Source organism: Chiloscyllium plagiosum, unplaced genomic scaffold (assembly GCF_037043375.1).
Source record: "Chiloscyllium plagiosum isolate Xiang-an unplaced genomic scaffold, Cpla_swu_hap1 HiC_scaffold_19, whole genome shotgun sequence".
In the NCBI taxonomy this organism is placed as follows: domain Eukaryota; kingdom Metazoa; phylum Chordata; class Chondrichthyes; order Orectolobiformes; family Hemiscylliidae; genus Chiloscyllium; species Chiloscyllium plagiosum.
In genome coordinates, this window is record NW_028270157.1 from 40,392,475 (window position 1) to 40,413,245 (window position 20,771).

A 20,771-nucleotide genomic window follows, 5' to 3' on the forward strand; every position below is an offset into this window, starting at 1 on the left:
AACCAACCCACTCGGTCGTAGTTTTTTTTGTGTAATGCTAATTTATTTTAAAACTCCAACTTTTCAAGGAATTTTTCATTCACATTTTCGAGAAATCTTGTCCATTTGGGTGGACTGCAATGGATTTATGTGTCCAGTCACTATTGGTCCGCTAGATACAGCAGTTTCTGGCGGGAATTATGGGACAATAGAGGATTCTGCAATGACGGTAAAGGAAGTAGCAGGAGAACCTTCGGGGTACTCTATGAATTTCAACAACTCACTAATTACTGGAAATGAGCCCGCAATTATTACGGAAGAGGATATTTTAAGATATTCCATGAAAGAAGAGCAAACCAAGAACATTCTGTAACGTCTTTCCATTTATTCCACAGTATACATGTTACAAAACGAAACCAACTGGATTTCATTGACATAAAGAATCTATGGCTGAATCAAACCATAAACCTGAAGCACAACGGCCAAAAGATCGTTCATGGTAAGGCATAGAAATAATGCAAATTATGTATTTTAAAAATGTGATATTTACGAAATGTGGCATTTTTTATGGGTTAACGTAAAACGTACAGTGTCCCGTCAAGGATATTGAAAATTTCAAATTGTCACACATTCGAAATGATACTTCACGGTTTCACTACATTTTGTAGTTGAAATAATCAGGTTAAGTAAACAGGGCACCATTTTTAAAATTCTACAAAACTGCTTAATATATACCAGACATTACCTGATTTTGTTTAATCTATGCAAAATAGATCCGACAGAACGAATTCCCGTCTCATTATTTGAAATAAAATTATGCAAAATGTAAACAAATCTGGAAAAGCCGTCACCAGTTCGCCGCATTTGTGTAGTTTTTAAATATTCGCAAGAATAACTATTTAATAAAACTGGATAAACTAATTGTTCGACTCGAAAAATCGCAGGAACCGTAAGATATTGCTACCACCAACATCGACACGATCTCGTGTATTAAAACACGAAGTCGGACCCTGGACATTAGCACATTCCAACAACGGTTTTTGTAACAAGGTCGTTCCGTTAATCGGTGATTTGAATGGAACCAACAAATGCTGAAGATCACGGCGGGTCAGACAGTATCCATGGAGAGAGAGCAAAACTAATGTTTCGAGTCGAGATAGCTCTCTGAATGTTGTCTGATCCGCTTTGATCTCCAGCATTTGTTTTCAATACAGGTTCCAGCATCTGCAGTAATTTGTTCCTACATGATGATCTGAATGGGTTCAGGGAGAGGTTTAACTTGACAAATGCTTTACTTCATCTTTCCATTTCATGTACTGAGTGTCAGTATTGAGTAGTTAAAAGGTCAGCTTAACCATTGACACAAAGATGCAATGCAAACCTGCCCAGACCCTATCCAAAAATGTGCTTCAGATCAGATATAAAAAGAGTCAATTTCGATCTTCATCATAAATTGTAAGTGAGCAGTATAAATTAATTTCCCAATCCATGCTAAATGCAAATAATTTGCATTTATAGAACTTATTTCAAGACATCCCAAAATGCTCCTCAAACATTGTCAAAAAAACTTGCCAGAGTCTCTCAGATTTAATACGTGATCAAAAGCTTGATCAAAGAGAGGTTTTTAAGGAGCACCTGAGGGGAAAATAAAGAGATGTAAAGATTTCTGAAGGGAATTCAACAGCTGATGACCTAGAATCTAAAGACATGGTCGCTCATGGTTCAATGGATTAACAAAAAAAAAATCAGGGGATGAGTTGAGGCTTGAGGACCTTTAATGATCATAAAGACCTTAATTATGAGATTGTGCTATCTGGTCCTAGACACAAGGAGAAACAACTTTTCCACATCTAAACTTAAGCAAATCTTAAGCAAACAAAATGCTGGAGAAACTCAGCCGATTTGGCAGCACATGTGAAAAAAGAAAATTAACTTTGAGTCCAGAATGACTCTTGTTCAGAGTTGCTTTTCTTAAAAACTGAAAAATGTGTTGGAAAGTAGGTTCATTTTTATACTTATGGAAGCAGAGGAGGAACAAGAGGTCAACTGGTATAGAAGCCCAGCACAAAACAAACTATTGTCAAGAATCATGTAAACTTCAATGAGGTCAACTTTCTTCCTTCTCCACCTCTTTCTCCTCTCTCTCTCTTCCCCTCCCCCCCCCGCCAATGCAATTAATACAGGCTCAACTTCTCGTATTACAGTCCCTCCATATCCAGGATCAGCCGAATCAACTTTCTCTGGATTGCCTTTCATGCCAATATATCTTTTCCTTGATTAAAAGGTGCCCAAAACTATTCACAATATGTGGTCAGATAATTGCCTTTTATTGATTTAGCAAGACTTTCCTATTTTAAACTCTAATTTCTTCTAAATAAAGACCAACATTCCATTTGTCTTTGCTTTAACCTTGTGGTGTATGCTGGTGGATGTGAAGGCTGTCTTGCCATTCTTGTTCAAGAAGCACAACTTCATTCTGCCTCATAATCAGCATTGCTTCAATCCAGTTGACAAATGAGTCAAACATCTGGCAGAATAGAAGTGTTGGATGGCTGAATGCTGTCTTAGAACACAAGAAACCAGAGCAGGAGTCATATACACAAATGACCACAAGTGAGATCACAATATCCACCATCTGAATATAAATAACACAATTGATATATATTTATTAACAAGGGATTCTTATGGTGCAAAGATAATGTCCCAAAGTGCACGAGTCCTAGGCAAAAGAATATGCCCTTGGGGCGTCTGGCACCTGCAATATCCTTAGGTGAAAGTTAGTACTGCAGATGCTGGAGATTAGAATCGAGAGTGCAGTGGTGGAAAAGCACAGCAGGACAGGCAGCATCCGAGGAGCAGGAAAATCGACATTTCAGGCAAAAGCCCTTCATCAGGAATGTCTTTTGCCTGAAACAGATTTTCCTGCTCCTCGGACGCTGCCTGATTTGCTGTGCTTTTCCAGCATCATACACTCAACCTGCAATATCTTTGTCCCCTGATCTGGCTACCAACCAGTTATGCACAGTGCCTCAACATGTACATATCTCACTTATAAGCTATCTAAATTATGTGCAGTATCAGTGTATGAGCTGATAGCTAAGAGACCGTGAGAGATCAAGTGTGATAAGTGATGGGGTTTATTCATCATCACTGTCATCTTGCTCTTCCACCTATTGCTCTCTGCCTTGTCTGGGCAGACTGCAGTTCTTGGCCATCTGAAAGGAAAAAGCAAAATAAGAGTTGTGGTGAGAGATGTTCGCATAAATATGCAAACATAAGCAAGGAAATCTCATACTGATTGCCAACCACTCATAACAGCTGAATTAGTAATCTGCTAAACTGACTATCATTAGATGGCAATGAACATTTCCAAAAAGAGGGCATAACCATATACTTGGACATTCAATGGCATTATCATTGCTGAATCCCTTGATAGCAACATCTTGCAGGTTACCATTGACCAGAAAGTCAACTGGACTAAACTTAAATTAATGTGACAGACTAGGGATCTTGTAGCAGGTAACTCACCTCTTAAATCTCCAAAACCTGTGCACCAAAAGAAATTTGTGCAACAAAACAATGTGCAATCTCCGATTAGAAAGAATCTTACCACATTCCCTTGATAGTCAAAAGCATCGAAACATTGTCAATTGCTCCATTTTCAGCATCTTAGGGTCACTATTGACCACACATTTAAATGGTCTAGCCACAAATATTGTGGATACATAAGCTGGTCAGAAGCTGGATATTCTGCAATACATGGCTTACTCTGTCTTTCCACCAACTTTAAGGCCCATGTAAGGACAGTAATGGAATACACTCCATGCTGGCATGAGTCCACATCCAACAACATTCAAGAAGTTTAACATCTAGAATAAAGTACCTTGCTTGATTGGCACTTATATCTACCATCTTAAACATTTACTGCCTATACTATCCATGCCTCTGTTACATTTGAAGCACTCAGAATAAATCATTGAGTAATTAATATCTATAATAAGTGACCCCAGGCTGTGGGGACATAGAATGGTCACCAATAACAAACATAAAATGGCTGTCTGATGTTTGTGATTGTTTCCAGGTGGTTTGTGTGTGAGACATGGAGACAGAAAGAGAAACAAATAGAAAGACTCAGGCTACATGTGAATGAGGGAAGGATGAGTTACAGGAAGAGGAGGCAGCAGCCATTCATACCAAATACCCTGCTCTACATGTAATCGCATCATAGCTGATGAGCTAAATTTTGCACCTCAGTAAGACAGTGACTTATGATCAGAAAGCACCAGAAGAATATTTTAAATATTAAATGCCTTCAGATAGGTAAGGTCAGCCTCAAATTAATAACTAGTAGAATTGATGCAGGAAAACAAGCAGAGCTAGAAAATATTTGTATTTTCAGAAAGATTTTGATGAAATCACATTTACTGTGCAAAATGAAAGCACATGGAATTAAAGGTCAATATACCATCATGGAATGAGAATTGGTTGGTAGACAAGAAACAGGATTAAATAGGCATTTTTCAGAGTAGAATGTGGTCACTAGTCAGGTATTGCAGGGATCAGTGTTTGGACTGCTAGCTATTCACAATATACATAAATTAATAGGATGAAAGAATGAAATGCACTATTTCCACATTTCCTGATGACACAAAACTACATAGAATGGTAAGTGGTGAAGAAGGTGTAAAGATCCTGTTTGTTCAGATAAGTTCAGTGAGTGGGCAAATGCATGGCAGATGCAGTAGAGTATAGATAAATATGAAGTTGGTTATTTTTGATAGGAAAAACATAATGACAAAGTATTGTTTAAATGATAGATTAGGAAATGTTGATGCACAAAAGGGACCTAGATAGCTCACTGAAAGCAAGCATGCAGTTGCAGCAAGCAGTTGGGTATGTAAATTGCATTAAAGCGTTTGAGTACAGAAGCAAGGAAATCTTACTGTAGCTTACTGTGCCTTGAGACTACAAGTGGAGCATTGTATACAGCTTTCGTTTCCTCATCCAAGATATACTTTCTGAAGTGGGGATGCAGCAAAGGCTCACCAGACAGATCCATGGGTTGGTGGCGTTGTTGATTAGGAGAGATTGGGTCAACTGGAGCTATTCACTGAAGTTTAAAAGCATGAATCACATGCTCATTCTTGAGCATGCAAAACGGATGTTTTCCTTTCCACAAGGAGGGGCAGGATTGGTGGTGCCAGCCCAGGACAAGCGGTCATGCTCAGGATACAATATAGGTTGTTCTCGACTGAGAAAGAGAAATTTCATCCTTCAGAGTATAGTGAACTGGTGGAAATGGACCTCTCCCGAAGACTGTAGAGGACAGTTCACAATATATTTTTTTTGACCAGAATGAATCACCACATACAATACAAGTGGATTTATTGAATCCACTCAGCCCAGGGTGAGCTTGTCAAACAGGTTCTCTCCCATGCCATTCTCCGATGATCCACAGTACACTAGTAAAGCCAGACATAGAAAATTGAACTGAAGTATTACCTTCACCCACACAGATTGCAGCAGTTCAAAAAAAGCAGTTTGCTATTACCTTCTCTTAGACAATTAGGGATGGACAATGAATGTTTGCCAGTGATGTCATATTCCAATGAGTGTATAAACAAAGACTGGTTTGAGTCATAATTATATGCAGATAATTAACTTATGGAAGTATAATATTGTAAGTTATGCGGAAGATGTTTCTTCAAATTGTGTACGTACCAGAAAAAAACCTTCATACAAAATCATAGGAAAATATAGCACAGAAGGAAACCATTATGATTGTGCCAGCTTTCTGAAAGCGCTATTTAATTAGCCACAATGCTGAGCTGTTTAGCCTGCAATTCTTTTCACTTCAAGTATTTAAAGCACTTGAAGTTTGTTAACATTACAATAAGTGAAACGTTTGGTTTCAATAGAGTCTTAATGATAAATCACGAAGGTCTGTATTATTCCATGAAAAACACGTACTAATCAGCTAGTTTTTTGTAAATAAGTCTTTCCTTTCTGGGAGCAGTTCGACCATCTGCAATTATTACACTCATTAGAACACAAAATATAATCATAGGATGCTAATACAAAACAATCACCTGTTAATCAAAGGAAAATACAATGTAAATATTTTATATCAATTATAGAAAGTTTAATGCATTTACTCTTTAGCTATTGGTCGGCATAACAGCATTTTGGGTTCCAGCCAAACAATCCTGTTTACATTGCTTGGTTCCCGACTGATTTGAAACTTTAACCATTCTGTTTAGGAGAGATCTCGGTTACTTGCTTGAATATACATATGCAAAGAGCTGCCTCTCAAACATTGGAAACAATAACTTGCATTTACAATAACATGAAATGCGATTTGCATAAAAAGGACGGGGGGGGGGGGAAGAAAACTTTCACATTTTAAGATCGTTTACATTTAGAATGATTGACATTTTCTGCAATGAATAAAGAACCGAATCTAGGTTGCAGTGCGTTGTGTATTATTTGTTCCCGTCCTTGTTCCTGATACGTAGCTTCTCCGCGCCCTCCAATTAGGGAAGGGTAGCACTTCACAATTGAATATCCAATTATCCAGCTCCAAGAGGGCCAACTTTCTAATTTTTTTTGCTTAAATATTTGAAATTAGTTTTTAATTAATTGCTTTGGGATTGTTCGCTCTATTTTGGATAAGAGGCTCATGACATACAGAGACTCTCCAGCTCTCATTATAATAGGACTGGGAGAGCTCAACAGCCTTCCAAGGAAGAGAAGTAAAAGATAAGAGCACTATTAGCATCGCAGAAGTCTTCAGGTAAATTCGTTTTGGGTTTAAGACTCGGTTCACATTAGGGTTAGGAATTCCAGCATTAGCGCTAGGGGTCAAGGGATGTGATCTGGACTGGATCCGATAATTGATTAAATGGGAAGTTATGCTTTAAAGTGAGTATTGTAAAACGTTTTATGGGCTCCCCAGTAATCCTAAAACCTGATTCACCCCAATGTAGCTAACTCTGCCTCGCAGTAAATTAACTTTGAAATAAATGCCTGCAAGGGTGGTTAGCCCTTTTTTACAAGTGAAATGTGTTATGCCTGTACTTTTTTCCTGTAATCAAGATGACGATTTGCTGGCCACCATTTGGGGGTGCTCAATAAGCCAGTTAGCACCCGTAGAATGGGCACTTCAACTTAAAAGAAACGTTTTCTCATCAACCTTTAGATGTTATTATACAACTTTGAAACAGGTGGGACTTGAAGCAGTGATTTTTAACACCAGTTGTCCTGCATAAGTCAAATATTCCACTGATGGGTCAGTCAACTTCTCCACTTTGTCACTGCAGGAGGGCATATCCTCTTATTAACCATGAGTGTAACTAATGATAACAAATCTATGCAATTTCAGAATGTTAGTAATTGCCTGCTCTCCAAATAAGATCCAGTTAACTTGGTCGCTGGGCCGTAACGTCTGGCTGGCATTAGCAGTTAGCATATTCGTGAACGCCGCGTCAGAGCAACTACTATTACTGCATTACACACTACTATTACTGCATAATTCCGTTCCTGAAATATGGTAGTGTAGAGGGCGCGTCACTCCATAATGCAAAATATCAAATCTTGGACTTCTGTCGACTTGAAAGTCCATAAAGGTTAGCATCACCTACATCTCAATGGATACTCAACATACTGGACCCCTATCTAACCTATTCCGAGATTGCTTCTCGTTGAAACTCTCACCACTACTTCCTCTGATGTGTAACTCGCCTCACCTTCGCTTAAATATCATTGCTTTTTCCCTTGGGCACGTTTAGGTTTTTGCTTCAAAGATCATCAGTTGTATCTGGTTGACCAGCGTTCTTCCTACGTGAAAAGGACAGATGGATGTAAACTATTCGTATATTGTCACTATGTACTACTGCACATGTGTATAAAAATTTAAAAGATAACGGCGCTTCAAAGCTTTGCCTTCAAAGTGCAAATTTCAGCCAGATTAAAAAGTGCATTTGGCCCAAATTAACTGACCAGGAAAGTTTGTAATTAGCTGGATGGATCGACAGCGGAAATTGTTCAAATGTCTTAGTTGCTAAGTAGAGCCTTAATCGAAAATTTCAAAAGAATCCTTATTACATGTTTATCTTGATTGGCTATTGTGTATTGTTAACATTAACAATCATTCTCGAAAGTCTGCATTTAAAGTTGTGTTTCCCTTAGCATTTCGTTAGATTCACATTAAATAGATTTAAAATAAACTTCTCGGTTGTTTTTCTCAAATAAGGAAATAACAAAATTTTGCAGTAGTTTTTTTTCCCTTGAATTACAAAGAACTAGAAACAAGAAACGGAACCTAAGAAATTACTTGCAGTTCTGGGAATATGGTTACTGATGTCTGTTCCCTGGTCGAGTGTCCTCCAGCAGGGAATTTACGCAGACTAGTGATGCTATAATCGCATAACTGCTGTACAGTAGCTTCATTGGTGTTTTCCCGAGCATTGCAGCCAATGAAAGAGCTACAATTACCCGAGAATGTTCTCTTCTATTAATTTCTCTGAACAGGTCGATTTGAAACTATTACAAACCTCTGGAACGGGTAGGATTTGAACCGGGCCTCCTGGCTCAGAGATAGACACACCACTACTGTGCCATAAAAGCCCCAGTCATCAACAGTAGTTACATGCTCATCATTAGGCCAGTTTTTTTTTTCCATATTTTATTATCGTCTACCATTGTGAGATTTGAACTTGTGTCCCAAAGTATTTTGAAGTTGGAATACTTGCCCAATAATTACCATTACACCATCACCCTCCTCAATGTTTCTTTTTATACCGTTAAAAATCACAACACCAGTTATAGTCCAACAGGTTTATTTAGAAGCACGGCTGCTCCTTCATCAGGTGGTTGTAATTTTTCTAGGGAAATGTTTCTGATGTTTGTGTCGTTTAAGAGGTTGAAAATGACGCAGAGCATGTGGAAATATGTGCGGTAAATAGTTGAGTGTTGTACATTCACTCTAGAACTGTAAGTTGTTTAATGTTATAGAAGTGCACGAAAGAAGAGTTGAAGAATGTGCATTCTTCAGAGGTTAAATCAGGAAGGAGCAGCGCTTAGAAAGCTAGTGCTTCCAAATAAACCTGTTGGACTATAACCCGGCAGTGTGTGGTTTTCAAATTTGTCCACAGCAGTCCAACACCGGTACCTCCAAGTCATGGCTACCATCTTTTTATACCCCTAGAGTGACAATGTTATCTTCAGTTAAAACTCAAATTTCTTTGTGTCTAAACCATCCAATTGTTCGGGAATGCAAATTGATTGCGCAAAGATTTCCTAAGTAAAATGGAAGTGGAGTAAATTTCTGTATAAGAGAGCGGAAAAACCTTGGCGGAAATTCATCCCCACACACATTGTGAGAAACGGGAAGGCAAGTTTTTCGTCTTTATTGTAGAAACGTTAGACATAGTAATTGATGTTTCGTGAATGGAGCAAATATTTAAAACGGAAACTGATTCTCTACTACGCATTTGTTGATTGTATGTTTAGGAGAGACTGGATAATATTTGTGTGGGGAGGGATTTTTTTCTGATGTCTATGTGTCGGTTTAAGAGGTGGAAATAGGCGCAGAGCACGTGCAAATATGTGCGGTAAACAGTAGAGTGTTATGCATTCACTCTGGAATTGTAAGTTGTTTAATGTTATAGAAATGCACGGAAGAGCAGTTGTAGAATATGCATTCTTCAGAGGTTAAATAAGTGATGTGATTCTACTTTCGAGCTTAGTCAACTTTGTTTCTTTGGATTCAATTGCCGCTTTTAATGTGGTTTTCAACTGAGTTATATCAAACCTGTATGGTGTACAGTCATCGAAATCCTAATCTACTAAAAACCAACAGTAACTAGATTATAGTTCATTCACTTTGTGCTGGATGGCTTCATCCACGTTGTTGTATTTCGTTACATAATCTGCAACAGTGAAACAGGATGAGGTCTGATGGATTCTTGACTGTCTTTCGACAGTAAGAAATTGACTCGAACTGTTTCCTATAATAAGTAGCATTTAGCCGGAGTATCATTTCAGTTGCAATGAGATTTACACTTTAGGAACAGGCTTTCAGATTTGTAAAAGTAGTCTACCTACATAGAATCAGTTAACTGGCACCGTTCTTGTGAAGTTTCACATTTATAATTTACTAACCATGGCGGATCAAAGCATATTAAAGGTTTTCATACAAATTTTGCATAATCAATTCTTAAATTATGTTTAAACTAGGTATAGAATCTAGTTTGGAAATATGATTCATTCATAGATGGACAATATTCCATTGCATCGATTTTGGAATTTCAAAGGCACCCCCCCCCCCCACCCCACATAATAAACTATCAATACGAAATATCATTAAGATCTATCTCAACCTTATCTGACACAGCTTTCATCGCTCCAGATATTTTCCTTCACAACTTAAAAAAAGTTGGAGATTGAAATGGGTAAAGCCGGTGTAGTTATAATTCATAATTTCTTGGGTAGCTATTTTATTTCCAAACGATGATTTTACTCCCACAGTTAGATTATATGATCTTTGCCCCTGCCTGGGAGCTTAATGCATCTTTAATTTGCTTTGTATTGTATGAATTTATATGTATGCCATTAGGTAACCAGAGATAGACTAGCCTGGCCTAAATGATATTTAAGAAATGTCTTTAGAGCATTGACTAAGTTCTCCAACAAGAAAAAATGATCAATGTAACGTTGTTGTCTGGGGGGGAAAGATCCTCCCTTTCTTTTTCTCTTAATTAATGATTTAACAGCAATTTTCATCTCTGTCCCATACCGATTAGATAGCAAATGTCAGAAAAATTGTTTCTGTACTTTATTTCCATATGTGATGGCGTTGAATTGAGTGCATATGACTGACCTCTGACTTGATACGTTAATCCATCGAAAATAAGACATAATATCTCTCCTTCCTTTAAATTTAGAAATAATGGTATAGAAATAAGGTTTTTATTTTAGAATTAACGTGTATGAGTCATTACCGATAACCGATCGGGATACATAAGGAACAACGAAACGCGTTAATAGAAATCTAATTCTATTCTCGAACCAAACAACGCTCTGTGTTAAATCTCTCATTGTAGCTGAAAGAGTCCATGTTTGTATTTATTCTTCTGCATCTTCCTACATAATCTTCCTGTTCAATAATCTTGGCCGTGGATGGTATTGGGAGACCGGTCTGGTTTTATCACCCAAAGCATCGCAGCGGCTCACTTTTTTTTCTGCTCCACCTGAAAATAAACCATCAGTTCATCCCAGCCTTGGTTCTCTGTGGTTTTTGTCCATCCAGACCCCTGAAGTCATCCATTTCTGTATTATCTTATTATTTCAATCGATCCTCCAATCAAACTATCATTCTTGTAATAATCACTCTTGATTGTTTTGCGTTACATACATCTGCCACTTTTCTCCTGTGTCCCTGATGTAGACTCCAGCCTTTTATCAGTCTGTCTTTGTACCTGTTCACTTTTCACAATATACGATTCTCCAATTTAACCCATTTACCGCCATTTACCCATTCCATTGTAAATGTAATGCAAATACTTGCTTCATTTTCCAAATAATTTCATTTTTTTAAGAATGACAATTGATGGTGAAGTATATGCAAAATATGTGTAATCTGTAAAAATACATGGAGTCACAGGTGTATGCATGAATACCAAAACATTTTTAACACTGCCAGGGTCGTAAACAATGTGTGGTTATGTGGTGAGAGACTATAATTGTATTATGAAAACAGAATTGAATTGGATGTCCTAATATCGATTCAACAAAAAGGTTAATATTCGGCAGGGCCTTTAATTCGGGTAAAATTAGTGATACTTGGTTCAAGTACGCATAACCTGTAGTGTTTTTTTTCTGCATGAAGATTATAGTTAAGTGGTGCCAGATTTGGACAGCCGACGTTTAATGTTTTAATATCGATCTAAAACTTCCATATTTTTAATCAACTTGATCAAATCTATAGGTGGGACTTGAGCCAGGCGCTTTTAGCCCAAAGGTAGAGATACATGTCAAGCCGGACTTAAGTATACTTAGATATTTTCTAGATCAATGGTGCTGGAAGAGCACAGCAGTTCAGGCAGCATCCTCGGATGCTGCCTGAACTGCTGTGCTCTTCCAGCACCATTGATCCAGAATCTGGTTTCCAGCATCTGCAGTCATTGTTTTTACCTTAGATATTTTCTAGTCAACCTGTTCACTGCTGTTATTATACTACTCTGCGTCAGGTGGGACTTGAACCCGAGCCTCTTGGTCCAGAGGTAGGGATATTACCTCTACGAAATAAGAGCTCATAGTCCAACTGATTTTTTTTGTGTGCAAGTTTATAATCATAAACCAATTGATTAGCTAATCAATAACATTACAGGCAGACATTAAGTATCCCATAACTTACTAACGCTCCACCCCACCCACCACTATTTTTATTCCTAGTGAGCAGATAAATAAACCCCACAAAAGTCGTCATTGATTGAGTGAAGGCTTCAATTGATTTGGAATTCTGTACGAGTGATACTTCGCGAAATGATTTACAAATTACCAGGCCTTCTGTTTGAGATGTCTTGCAGCATGGTGTTATATATGATCGCTTCAATTGTGTTTGTGTTAAACTCATGAAAGGCGAATGGCGTTGTTTTCACATTAATAAATAGATTACACCTGGAGAAAGCAGACGAGGTCTCCAAACGAGAGTTCTTCCTCTTATCTATTGGCAAGTTTATATGAAACAGATACTTTGTATATTTCACGCATAGGCTTGTCTTTCTACAAATGGGGCTACACAATTTTACTTGTTGCTTTTTTAAGAAAAAAAAACGTCAAGAGCACATTTTAGTGAGTATCTATGCCACTATAATCTTGTTAGACTGATGAGGACTGCGCAAAAGTAGGTGAAAATTAAATTTAAATTTGCTGTGGAACATACCACGAAAGCCAGTCATCAATCACGTACATGTACCTTTTTTTTAAAAAAAGGTATTATTTAGGATGTAGGTACTGGGTGTACCAGTATACCACTAAAAAGGCAGACCTACTGCAAACGTTGTGGTTGCCTTGCTGAGGTCTACACTGAGAATTGTTGAAGATGAAATACAGTTTAGTTTCCATTTCGCTGCCTAATATTTACTGCAGGCTGAAGCAAGTTGTCTCGTTAAGTAAGACGTGTTTATTATAACTAATTACAACATAATTACTGCAAGAGTAAAATGGCTTTTTAATAGCGGTCTTTTCTTTTCCTTTCTTCTAAAATGAGAACAAGCTACTTACCAACTTCCCCGCTCCTATGTGACAGCGTGGAGTGATCGTTCCAATGATTTTTTTTTAAATTGGCAATTCACTTAGTCACTGGGCAGCAGCTGTGAAACATGTGAAGGAACGTAAAGGGTGGATGGAGGCCATCTAAACCTGTCCGCACTGTAACATCACTTTTTTAAAAAAAGGTCCGCTCCATACTGCACTCTGTAGAAAATTACATTTTATTCACACTTCGCTGTCTTAAACGCACTTAAGGCTTTTTCTTAAAAATATAAAGAACGCATTCCACTCCGCCTACATTGACAGACCTATTTTGTATGATCGTCATTTTGTTTTCTAAATTCGAGCGGCCGTGCCGTTGTAAATGTATCATTTCGGTCTAACCGTTGCAGGAGACAGACCAATAAAAAAGGCAAGTGAAGGTTTCTATTTTTTTGGCGCAGCTTTAAATAGACTTTGGGAAACGGTTATTGTCGTTTTAAATATGAATTCAAAAAGTTGGACGGCCTCTCTCCGAACTGCGTGCGCGCTCGCGACAAGGACGCCTCCTCTCGCTGATTGACGTTCTTGTCCTCCAATAGAATCGTGTCGCTCCCAACCGTTTGTTTCGTCTCCTCGAGCGTGGGCCAACGCGACTGTGGCTAGTGGGCGGGGCAACAGTTTTGAAAGACAAACACGGCCAGGCGCGCGCTGACGTTGGAGTAGCTCGCGCCCTCATTGGCCGCCACACCGTGGCGTGCTTTTTTTAGTACGCGAGCTGTCAATCATCCACAGAGCGCTAGCCGCTCCAGAGCTCGAGCTCCCCCTCTCCCACACACACTGTAGCTGCTCCTGGGAGTGTCTGGCTCCTACTTAGCGGGCGATAATGTTTTACAAAGCTATTGTTTCTGCAGCTACTGTTATTTTTTTAAAATAAGGCTTTCAAATGCATGTCGGTTCGCTTTTCCTTTGAGGGGGGAAGATAGGTGGTGAAGATAAGGTACAGGACCTAAGCACTCTGGCGTTCTGTTGTCAACTCCCCCGCCACGCTAAATCCCCTCTTCAAAAATCACACCCAAGAAGATGCGTTTATCATTTAAAAATAATGTCTTAAGCATCAGAGGCAACTGTTTCAGGGTGCGGATAAAACCCTTGGAATTATAACGGTTTTCTGAAAATATGGAACATTAAACATTTTTACTTATTTCTTTGACTAGGTGTAGCTCGCATCGACACTTAAAAATGCCTTATCTCAAAATAAGCCTTACATTTACAATCACAGAAACCCCGAGATCATTTTCAAATCATTATGCAAACCAAAACATCCCTCAACTTAACTAAGGTAGTAGCACTAGCTACTTTAACGCTTTCTTGGACATTTGCAATGTGAATTAGCTATACACACGTATATTGTACGTTTTTCTTTATTTGAAATCAGGATGCGGGACAAAGTCAGCATCTCTTCACACGTTACAAAACAAAAATGAGGAATATATTCAATATTAAGGCAGAAAATGGCTCAGGACGCTTTCTCTTTCAAGCATAGCCTTATATTATGACAGGCAAAAACGGAAGGGAAAATCTACAATAAAGCATTTACAAATGCACATGAAGAATGCCACTTTGGCTTAACGGAAAATTATCTTCTAGATTTCAAAAAAACAATTCTTTTCAACATAAATAAGTTAGTATAATTTCTCAGTGTCTTTACAAAGTTATGTACACAGGTACATTTTAGATTTTTTTTTATTCTTTTAAACATACAATACACAGGTATTGTAACTTTGCAGTTTCTAAACTGCATTGGAAAACTATACTGCTACTATTCAAGTCATACATTGTCTAACTCTGCGTTTTAATATTTTCCCGTCTCATCCCTCCCTCCCCTCCCCCACCAAAAATGGTTTATGTGCTACAAAAAAAAACTATATACACAGGTAGTAAAATCAGCCAAGTGATAAAGGAAGAACCTAATTGCACAGCGCTATATCCACTCTAAAATAGGCGGTTTAGTGTTCACAAGTTCAGTGCCTGGGCTCTCCTCACTTGGAGAGATAACGATATGTCTGTCTCTGAGGAGATCGTCCTCGCTTCATCAAGCACTGCCATGGATGAACAAGGAAAAAAGATCTTCATATCTAACAAGGAAAAATACGAAGTAAAAAAGATTAATACAATGTTTGGTAATTATGTATGATTGGAATTACTTAAAATGCTATTTGGCATAGCCACACTGATAATTTCAACTCAGCTGCTGATTACAGGGTACAGTTGGCAAAAGGGTTAAGCAATTGCAATTGGTTATTCAACTGGATGCTGAGCCAACCAATACCATAAGTAGTGTTAAGACTTGTGCACAGATACAATCAAGTTATTATTGTGATATTGCCATATCTCATTTAAAATCTAGCAGCTGGATAAGTTGTATCTTCTGCCTGGAAGTAATCAAAAAATCCATTTCAGTCAGCATGGTGGGACTTTATCCCATTGGACACACAACCACATTTAACTAGCAGCCATAATTTTCAAATGCATAAACATGTATTATTTGGTAATCCAAATATAATTAGGACTGATACTCCTAGGCTTTTCTTTAAAAAAAGAAACAGATTTGTTTTCTGATGCAGTGAGAGGGGCAAATTGATAAAGTTTGGCAGCATTAACTGAACAGAAAGTCACCGAAATGAGTATGTTAGAGGTTTTGGATCTGACTAGTTAGATCTATCAATTTAAAGAAAATTGATAACTGCAAAAAAAAAAGTATTTTGACAAAGGATATTTAAAATGTCAGCACAAAAGGTGCATGAGGTATCACATCTTGTGCTATGTGAAACTGATACAAAAGACAAAGTTATTTAGCATATGCAGTATTTCACACAAAGTGGGCAATATTTTCAATGCATTACTTTTACTATGGCTACCAATGTGGACAAGGCCAAGAAATAAGAATAATCTCCATTAAGTTTTACTTTGTTGAGACTAGCCATTTAAAATGTAGCTTCCCCACCCTACCCCTCATTTTGTGCATTGTGTATATATTCCCTCCTCTCATATCTTACTACAGCGCAAAATCATAGGGGAAATTAGAGTCCCAAAATGAGAAACGTTAAACATGTTTGTAAAGCAGCTATTCTACAAATTTGTATTCCATCCCAAGTGTTACTTTGAATGCTGCTTGGATATTTTAGCTGGGGAGATAAAGTACAACTTGCTCTAGTGATCCATTTTTATCGTGATTATTTCTCCTTTTATTATATTTATGATGGACGTTGGCGTAAAGAAAAAAAAATGTTCATTGTATAAAGCCTACAAAGGCACACCACTGTTGTGGTTGCGCACTCCCCCGCGTAATGTACTACATTTTCAGTCAGTCCTGTGACTTACTTTATTGACAAGACTTGGGCAAAGCAATCTACTATATTGGGCAGGGAAAGAAAGGTCACCGAAGACGTTAGGATTCTTGTGCAGAACGCAATAGTGTATCTAGTTATTTGAAAGCAGCTGGAAATAATCACCTGTGCATACGTGTCGTTCAGGAAAATATAGCAAAGAAACAGCAGTGACATTACAACCCTGTATACACTTTCAAACCTGGGCTAGTGAGGCCGATTGATCAATGCAGTCTTGTTGCTAGCTACGTTATAGGATATTTTGGGAGGACACAATCAATTGAAAAAGGTACATCATAACTACCTTGTCACCTTTGTTTTATGTTTGATGCCCGCTCGAAATCGATTTCTTCGGCGTTTTCTCTAATGCATTTATATTGGGAGAATTTGCTGACCAGTCTGTCTCCGTCGCTGTGTTGACTCTTTTTGCTTCTGGAAATCCATCTATAATCAAGAAAAGCTAGTTAAAAATTGAAATAAGGATGATGGTATATTATGAGGGTCATTCCTACTCCTATTGAAGACTTGTGCTGGTGGGTATTAGTCAACCACATCTCAAGCTTGTTGAACGAGGAAAAAGCCGTTTGCTTCATCTTTCTAAAAGGCCTTTGAAGTTGCAGTAGCCTTTTTCAAACGTAGGGGAACTCATGCTTAACCCCAAACAGACCAAGAACTGCACGATTTTAAAAGCAGGTCCACTGGAAATAAAGGAGTAAACCACTGGTTGGTGGTGAAAGCTTCTTTTTGCGGGAAAAGAAAAAGGTCATAAAGGTCCGTTTGAAAATGGATCCTGCAGCTCCCAAAAGAGAGTGCATCTTTGTCACTTACCGACTGACGCAGCTCGTTTTCGGGGACTACAGCACTGCTCTTTTGAGTCCGTGAAATGTTCAGTTGTCTCTTTAACCACGTCCTTTTGCTCTGAATTCGTTAAGTGCGTGTCCCCTGAATTTCCCAGAGCCAAAGTTCCTACGCAAACAATCGCATGGTTCCCGTTCACATCCACACTGCAATCCGCTGATGACACTTGCTCCCTCGAAGAACCCCAGTAAAAATTAGGCACATCCTTGCAATCCACCGCTTCCCATTTGTAATTCCCATCCAACGGCTTGTCCCTCTCGAAGTCGTAATTCCACCTTCGCCTGTCCTGCTCGCGGATCTCCTTCTGTTTCTTTTGTAAGTCTCGGTTCAACTCATCGTGGTTTACGGGACCGAAAAGGTTCCTGCAGGCTGAGGGTTTCGGGTGCCCTCCTTGCTGAGCTGCCATTCTCTCCAGCGAAGGGCTACCATTAGAAATGCGTACGTTTGACATTTTTTTTCCCCTTCGTACCCCCTCTCACTGCAAATCGTCCGAAGCCTCACAGACAGCAGAACTGCAAGGTTACACGATGTAACAATATCGTGCAATTCTTCAGAAAGCTGCAAAGCACCGAACCACAACAAAAATGCTAACAACAACAGCAGTTTACAACCTATCGCTCGTCAAAACTGATTCTAGTAAAGGCGGAAAAAAAAACTGGCTTTTTTTTTCAGTTACCCAATATGGCGAAGGAGGCTGACGAAGAGGAAACTGAGTGACGGACAGGGAATTTTAAAAAGAGAGCACTCTGCGATTGGCCGAAGTCAAGCTGCCCCGCCTTTGTCCCGCCTTCATGTGTAGGGCTGGGACTCGGGAACGAGCTTGCTCAAGGCTGGGAGCGACCTTGTAATAATCTAAAAACGTTTTGTTTATTGACAAGCAATCTCTCTCTTCCCTCCCCCCACCCCCCTTCCCCCCCCCTCCTCGAAGGGAGAGTGAGAGGTAGGCGCCTGTGGAGTAGTATTAGCGAAGCGTGAAACCTACTAAAGAGGAGTCAGCTCATAGCGCCATCAACCCGACAGCCGTAGCAAACACAGCCCTCCCGCAGCAAACCTGATTACTCCCACATATTGCATCACTTAGATTCATTGAAGTGACTTTATACCGACTATTAGGAATATAGAAAAAAAACACATGACATCGTAGGAGTGCATTTGGTCCATCGTTTCCCTACCCAATGGATAAGCGCCCTCCAACCTCTATCCCAGCTTTCAAACTCCTGGTCCGCAGCCCTGGACGGTAGGGCAGCTCAAGAGCATATCCGAGTGTTTAGTTTACAAACAAGCTAACCTACAACTCAAAATGAACATTACTAGTTGTCAAAAATCTTACAAATGCAGCAAACACCTCGCAATAAATGATCGAGAGTAATCAGACTAATTAGGAAAGTTGTTCTTACTGTCTGCTCAGACATTCCAAAACTGGAAAATTTTCAGTGAGTTGGATGATTTCGCTGCTGATTGAGCACAGCCGCAGCACGCATGACCAGCCGAGTAACTTTACTGAAAAGTGCTCAAGGGGTTAACAGTGTGTCGGTTATATTTTAAAATCTTAACTGGTTTCCTTTTATGCGACGTAAACATGTTTCTTGGCGGATTTTTTTTTGCTGTGATCTTGGACTTTCTGCCAATAACCGCTTTCAATTGTGCAGTCTATCATTTTTGTGGATTAATCATCTGAAAGTGGACGGGTGAGTGTGCAGAATAAAGATTATTAAACAATAGCGATGTAGTCGAATTCACGAAGTACGGGATTCTCTTTCTATTTTTTAAAACATTAACGTGGGTCAGGTTTTTTTAAGCAGATTTTCATTGTAGACACTGTAGTTTAACTGCCAATTCGTGTCTCCCTTCAGCAATATAGCAGGTGACTGCACACTGAAAGAGTACTAAAAGGGCGCGTCAGAAGTTATATCGTTTTTAAGAATTAAACATAATGTTAAAACACGTCCTGTAGTTGATTTCTCAGCAGTCGTTTGAGAACCTTCTCGGCGTATTAATAGCTCTAACAAGGTATTACGTTTAGGATCTAGACAAGAGAACCAGGGAATGATTTTCGAGATTCAGTAAGTTAAGGGCGACTGTTTCTTTACCTCCAATGCAGTACTTGGGAAACGAAATGAAGACTCGGATCTCACCGTAAAACATGTGTAATTGTATTCCAAGAGAACAGTCAATTTCAGTAAACATTAGGACGTCAACAGAACTGAAATGCAGAGGTCGATCTCAGTGTTTGCACATTAATTGCGCTGTGTTTACTTATGAATTGCTGGGCGCAGCAAAGAAAAATATGAAGAGTCTTCACTACAATAAGTTCGGCAAGGCAAAAGCTGGAAAGTAATTGGTTCAGTGAATATTTTCAGTGTAATGTATCATTGCTTAGAATTGTTTTATTGTGCTTCACAATGTAGTATATTTTAGAATCACTCTTTTGGGGGACACTGCGATCAAAGGGAAAATACCGTATATATCTTTTTCTCACATAAACATGACTCTTTTGGTAAAACTATGGAGTAATTTCTAATGTGTTCCAAGATATACCGGCCAAACAAGACTGACACAAAATAAATAGATGTCTGATTTACCGAAAGCATATTTCCAAGTGTAGTTGCAATCAGTCTAAGTACACAAGCTTTATATCCGCCCCATCTTCAGAGAGCAAAAAAAAAGCCTCGCAGTAAATGCGGAATCACCCATTCTTATCTCAGACAAATTTCAGAGAGGTTATGTTACTCGTAATCAATGAGTTATTCTTAAATGTTAAAGTACAGCATTAACCCCTGTCACTCAATCATCTGAATTGCATAATATTCTGTTAAGTCCTTGACAGCGAAACGGGAACGGAACAGTGGAATGAGGAAGGATATCAAGGGAGTGTCCAATATTTAGCGAGGACTTTGCATACTAAATGCTATGGGCCCACATCGCAGTGTTCTCATATTTGATCTAGCCATTCAAGGGTTGTTTCTCTCTGAAAAGCCATTCAGACAAGGCATTTGGATCGTTGCATTTTGTTGTATCTCAATAGCTATGCTAAATTTTGCAATCATGTACATGACAATTTGTTGCAAACACTTAATGATTGCAATATAGGGAGAATAGAATATGAACGCAACCGAAAAACAAAAAAAAGGACAGTAAGAGCTTATATAGGTATATAAATAGGAAAAGGTTAGGAAAGCCAAATGAAGGTCCATGATAGACAGATAGAAGAATTTATAATGGGAATAAGAACATAAAAGAATTTCCCTGAAATAATAGAGTTACAAGGAACTAATGAGATGGTAGAACTGAAAA

The 20,771-nt window shown here is 38.7% G+C and overlaps 2 protein-coding genes and 1 long non-coding RNA gene across 4 annotated transcripts in view; 1 reads left to right on the forward strand and 2 right to left on the reverse strand.

Annotated features, from left to right (window-relative positions):
• Positions 1-2,169: 2,169 nt before the first annotated feature.
• On the reverse strand, positions 2,170-13,841 carry LOC122548045 (uncharacterized). The gene is made up of 3 exons (XR_006311156.2): positions 13,264-13,841; positions 7,725-7,815; positions 2,170-3,194 (listed from the first exon to the last, which is right to left on the reverse strand). It is a non-coding gene; the product is annotated as an uncharacterized LOC122548045 (long non-coding RNA).
• A 797-nt stretch (positions 13,842-14,638) lies between these two features.
• cdkn1bb (cyclin dependent kinase inhibitor 1Bb) lies at positions 14,639-18,265 on the reverse strand. Of its 2 annotated transcripts, none has more exons than XM_043686610.2 (3): positions 17,448-18,265; positions 16,932-17,063; positions 14,639-15,368 (listed from the first exon to the last, which is right to left on the reverse strand). In XM_043686610.2, the coding sequence occupies exons 1-2, from the start codon at positions 17,926-17,928 to the stop codon at positions 16,939-16,941; spliced, it is 606 nt and encodes a 201-aa protein (XP_043542545.1). In that variant the 5' UTR covers positions 17,929-18,265; the 3' UTR covers positions 14,639-15,368; positions 16,932-16,938. The 2 variants fall into 2 exon arrangements, with proteins under 2 accessions (XP_043542545.1, XP_043542544.1); XM_043686609.2 differs by having other exon boundaries at positions 16,924-17,063; positions 17,448-18,245.
• A 317-nt stretch (positions 18,266-18,582) lies between these two features.
• Positions 18,583-20,771, forward strand: part of LOC122559649 (cyclin-dependent kinase inhibitor 1-like) — a 79,884-nt gene continuing 77,695 nt past the window's right edge. Inside the window, exon 1 of the mRNA XM_087997245.1 lies at positions 18,583-19,165. The gene's annotated coding sequence lies outside the window, so the exon portion shown is untranslated. The remainder of the gene's footprint in view (positions 19,166-20,771) is intronic.

Coding starts and splice junctions, on each gene's coding strand:
- cdkn1bb (XM_043686610.2), bottom strand. CDS start 17,928: ATGTCAAACGTACGCATTTCTAATGGTAGCCCTTCGCTGGAGAGAATG. Junction 17,064..17,447: donor AAAACGAGCTGCGTCAGTCG/GTAAGTGACAAA, acceptor TCTTGATTATAG/ATGGATTTCCAGAAGCAAAA.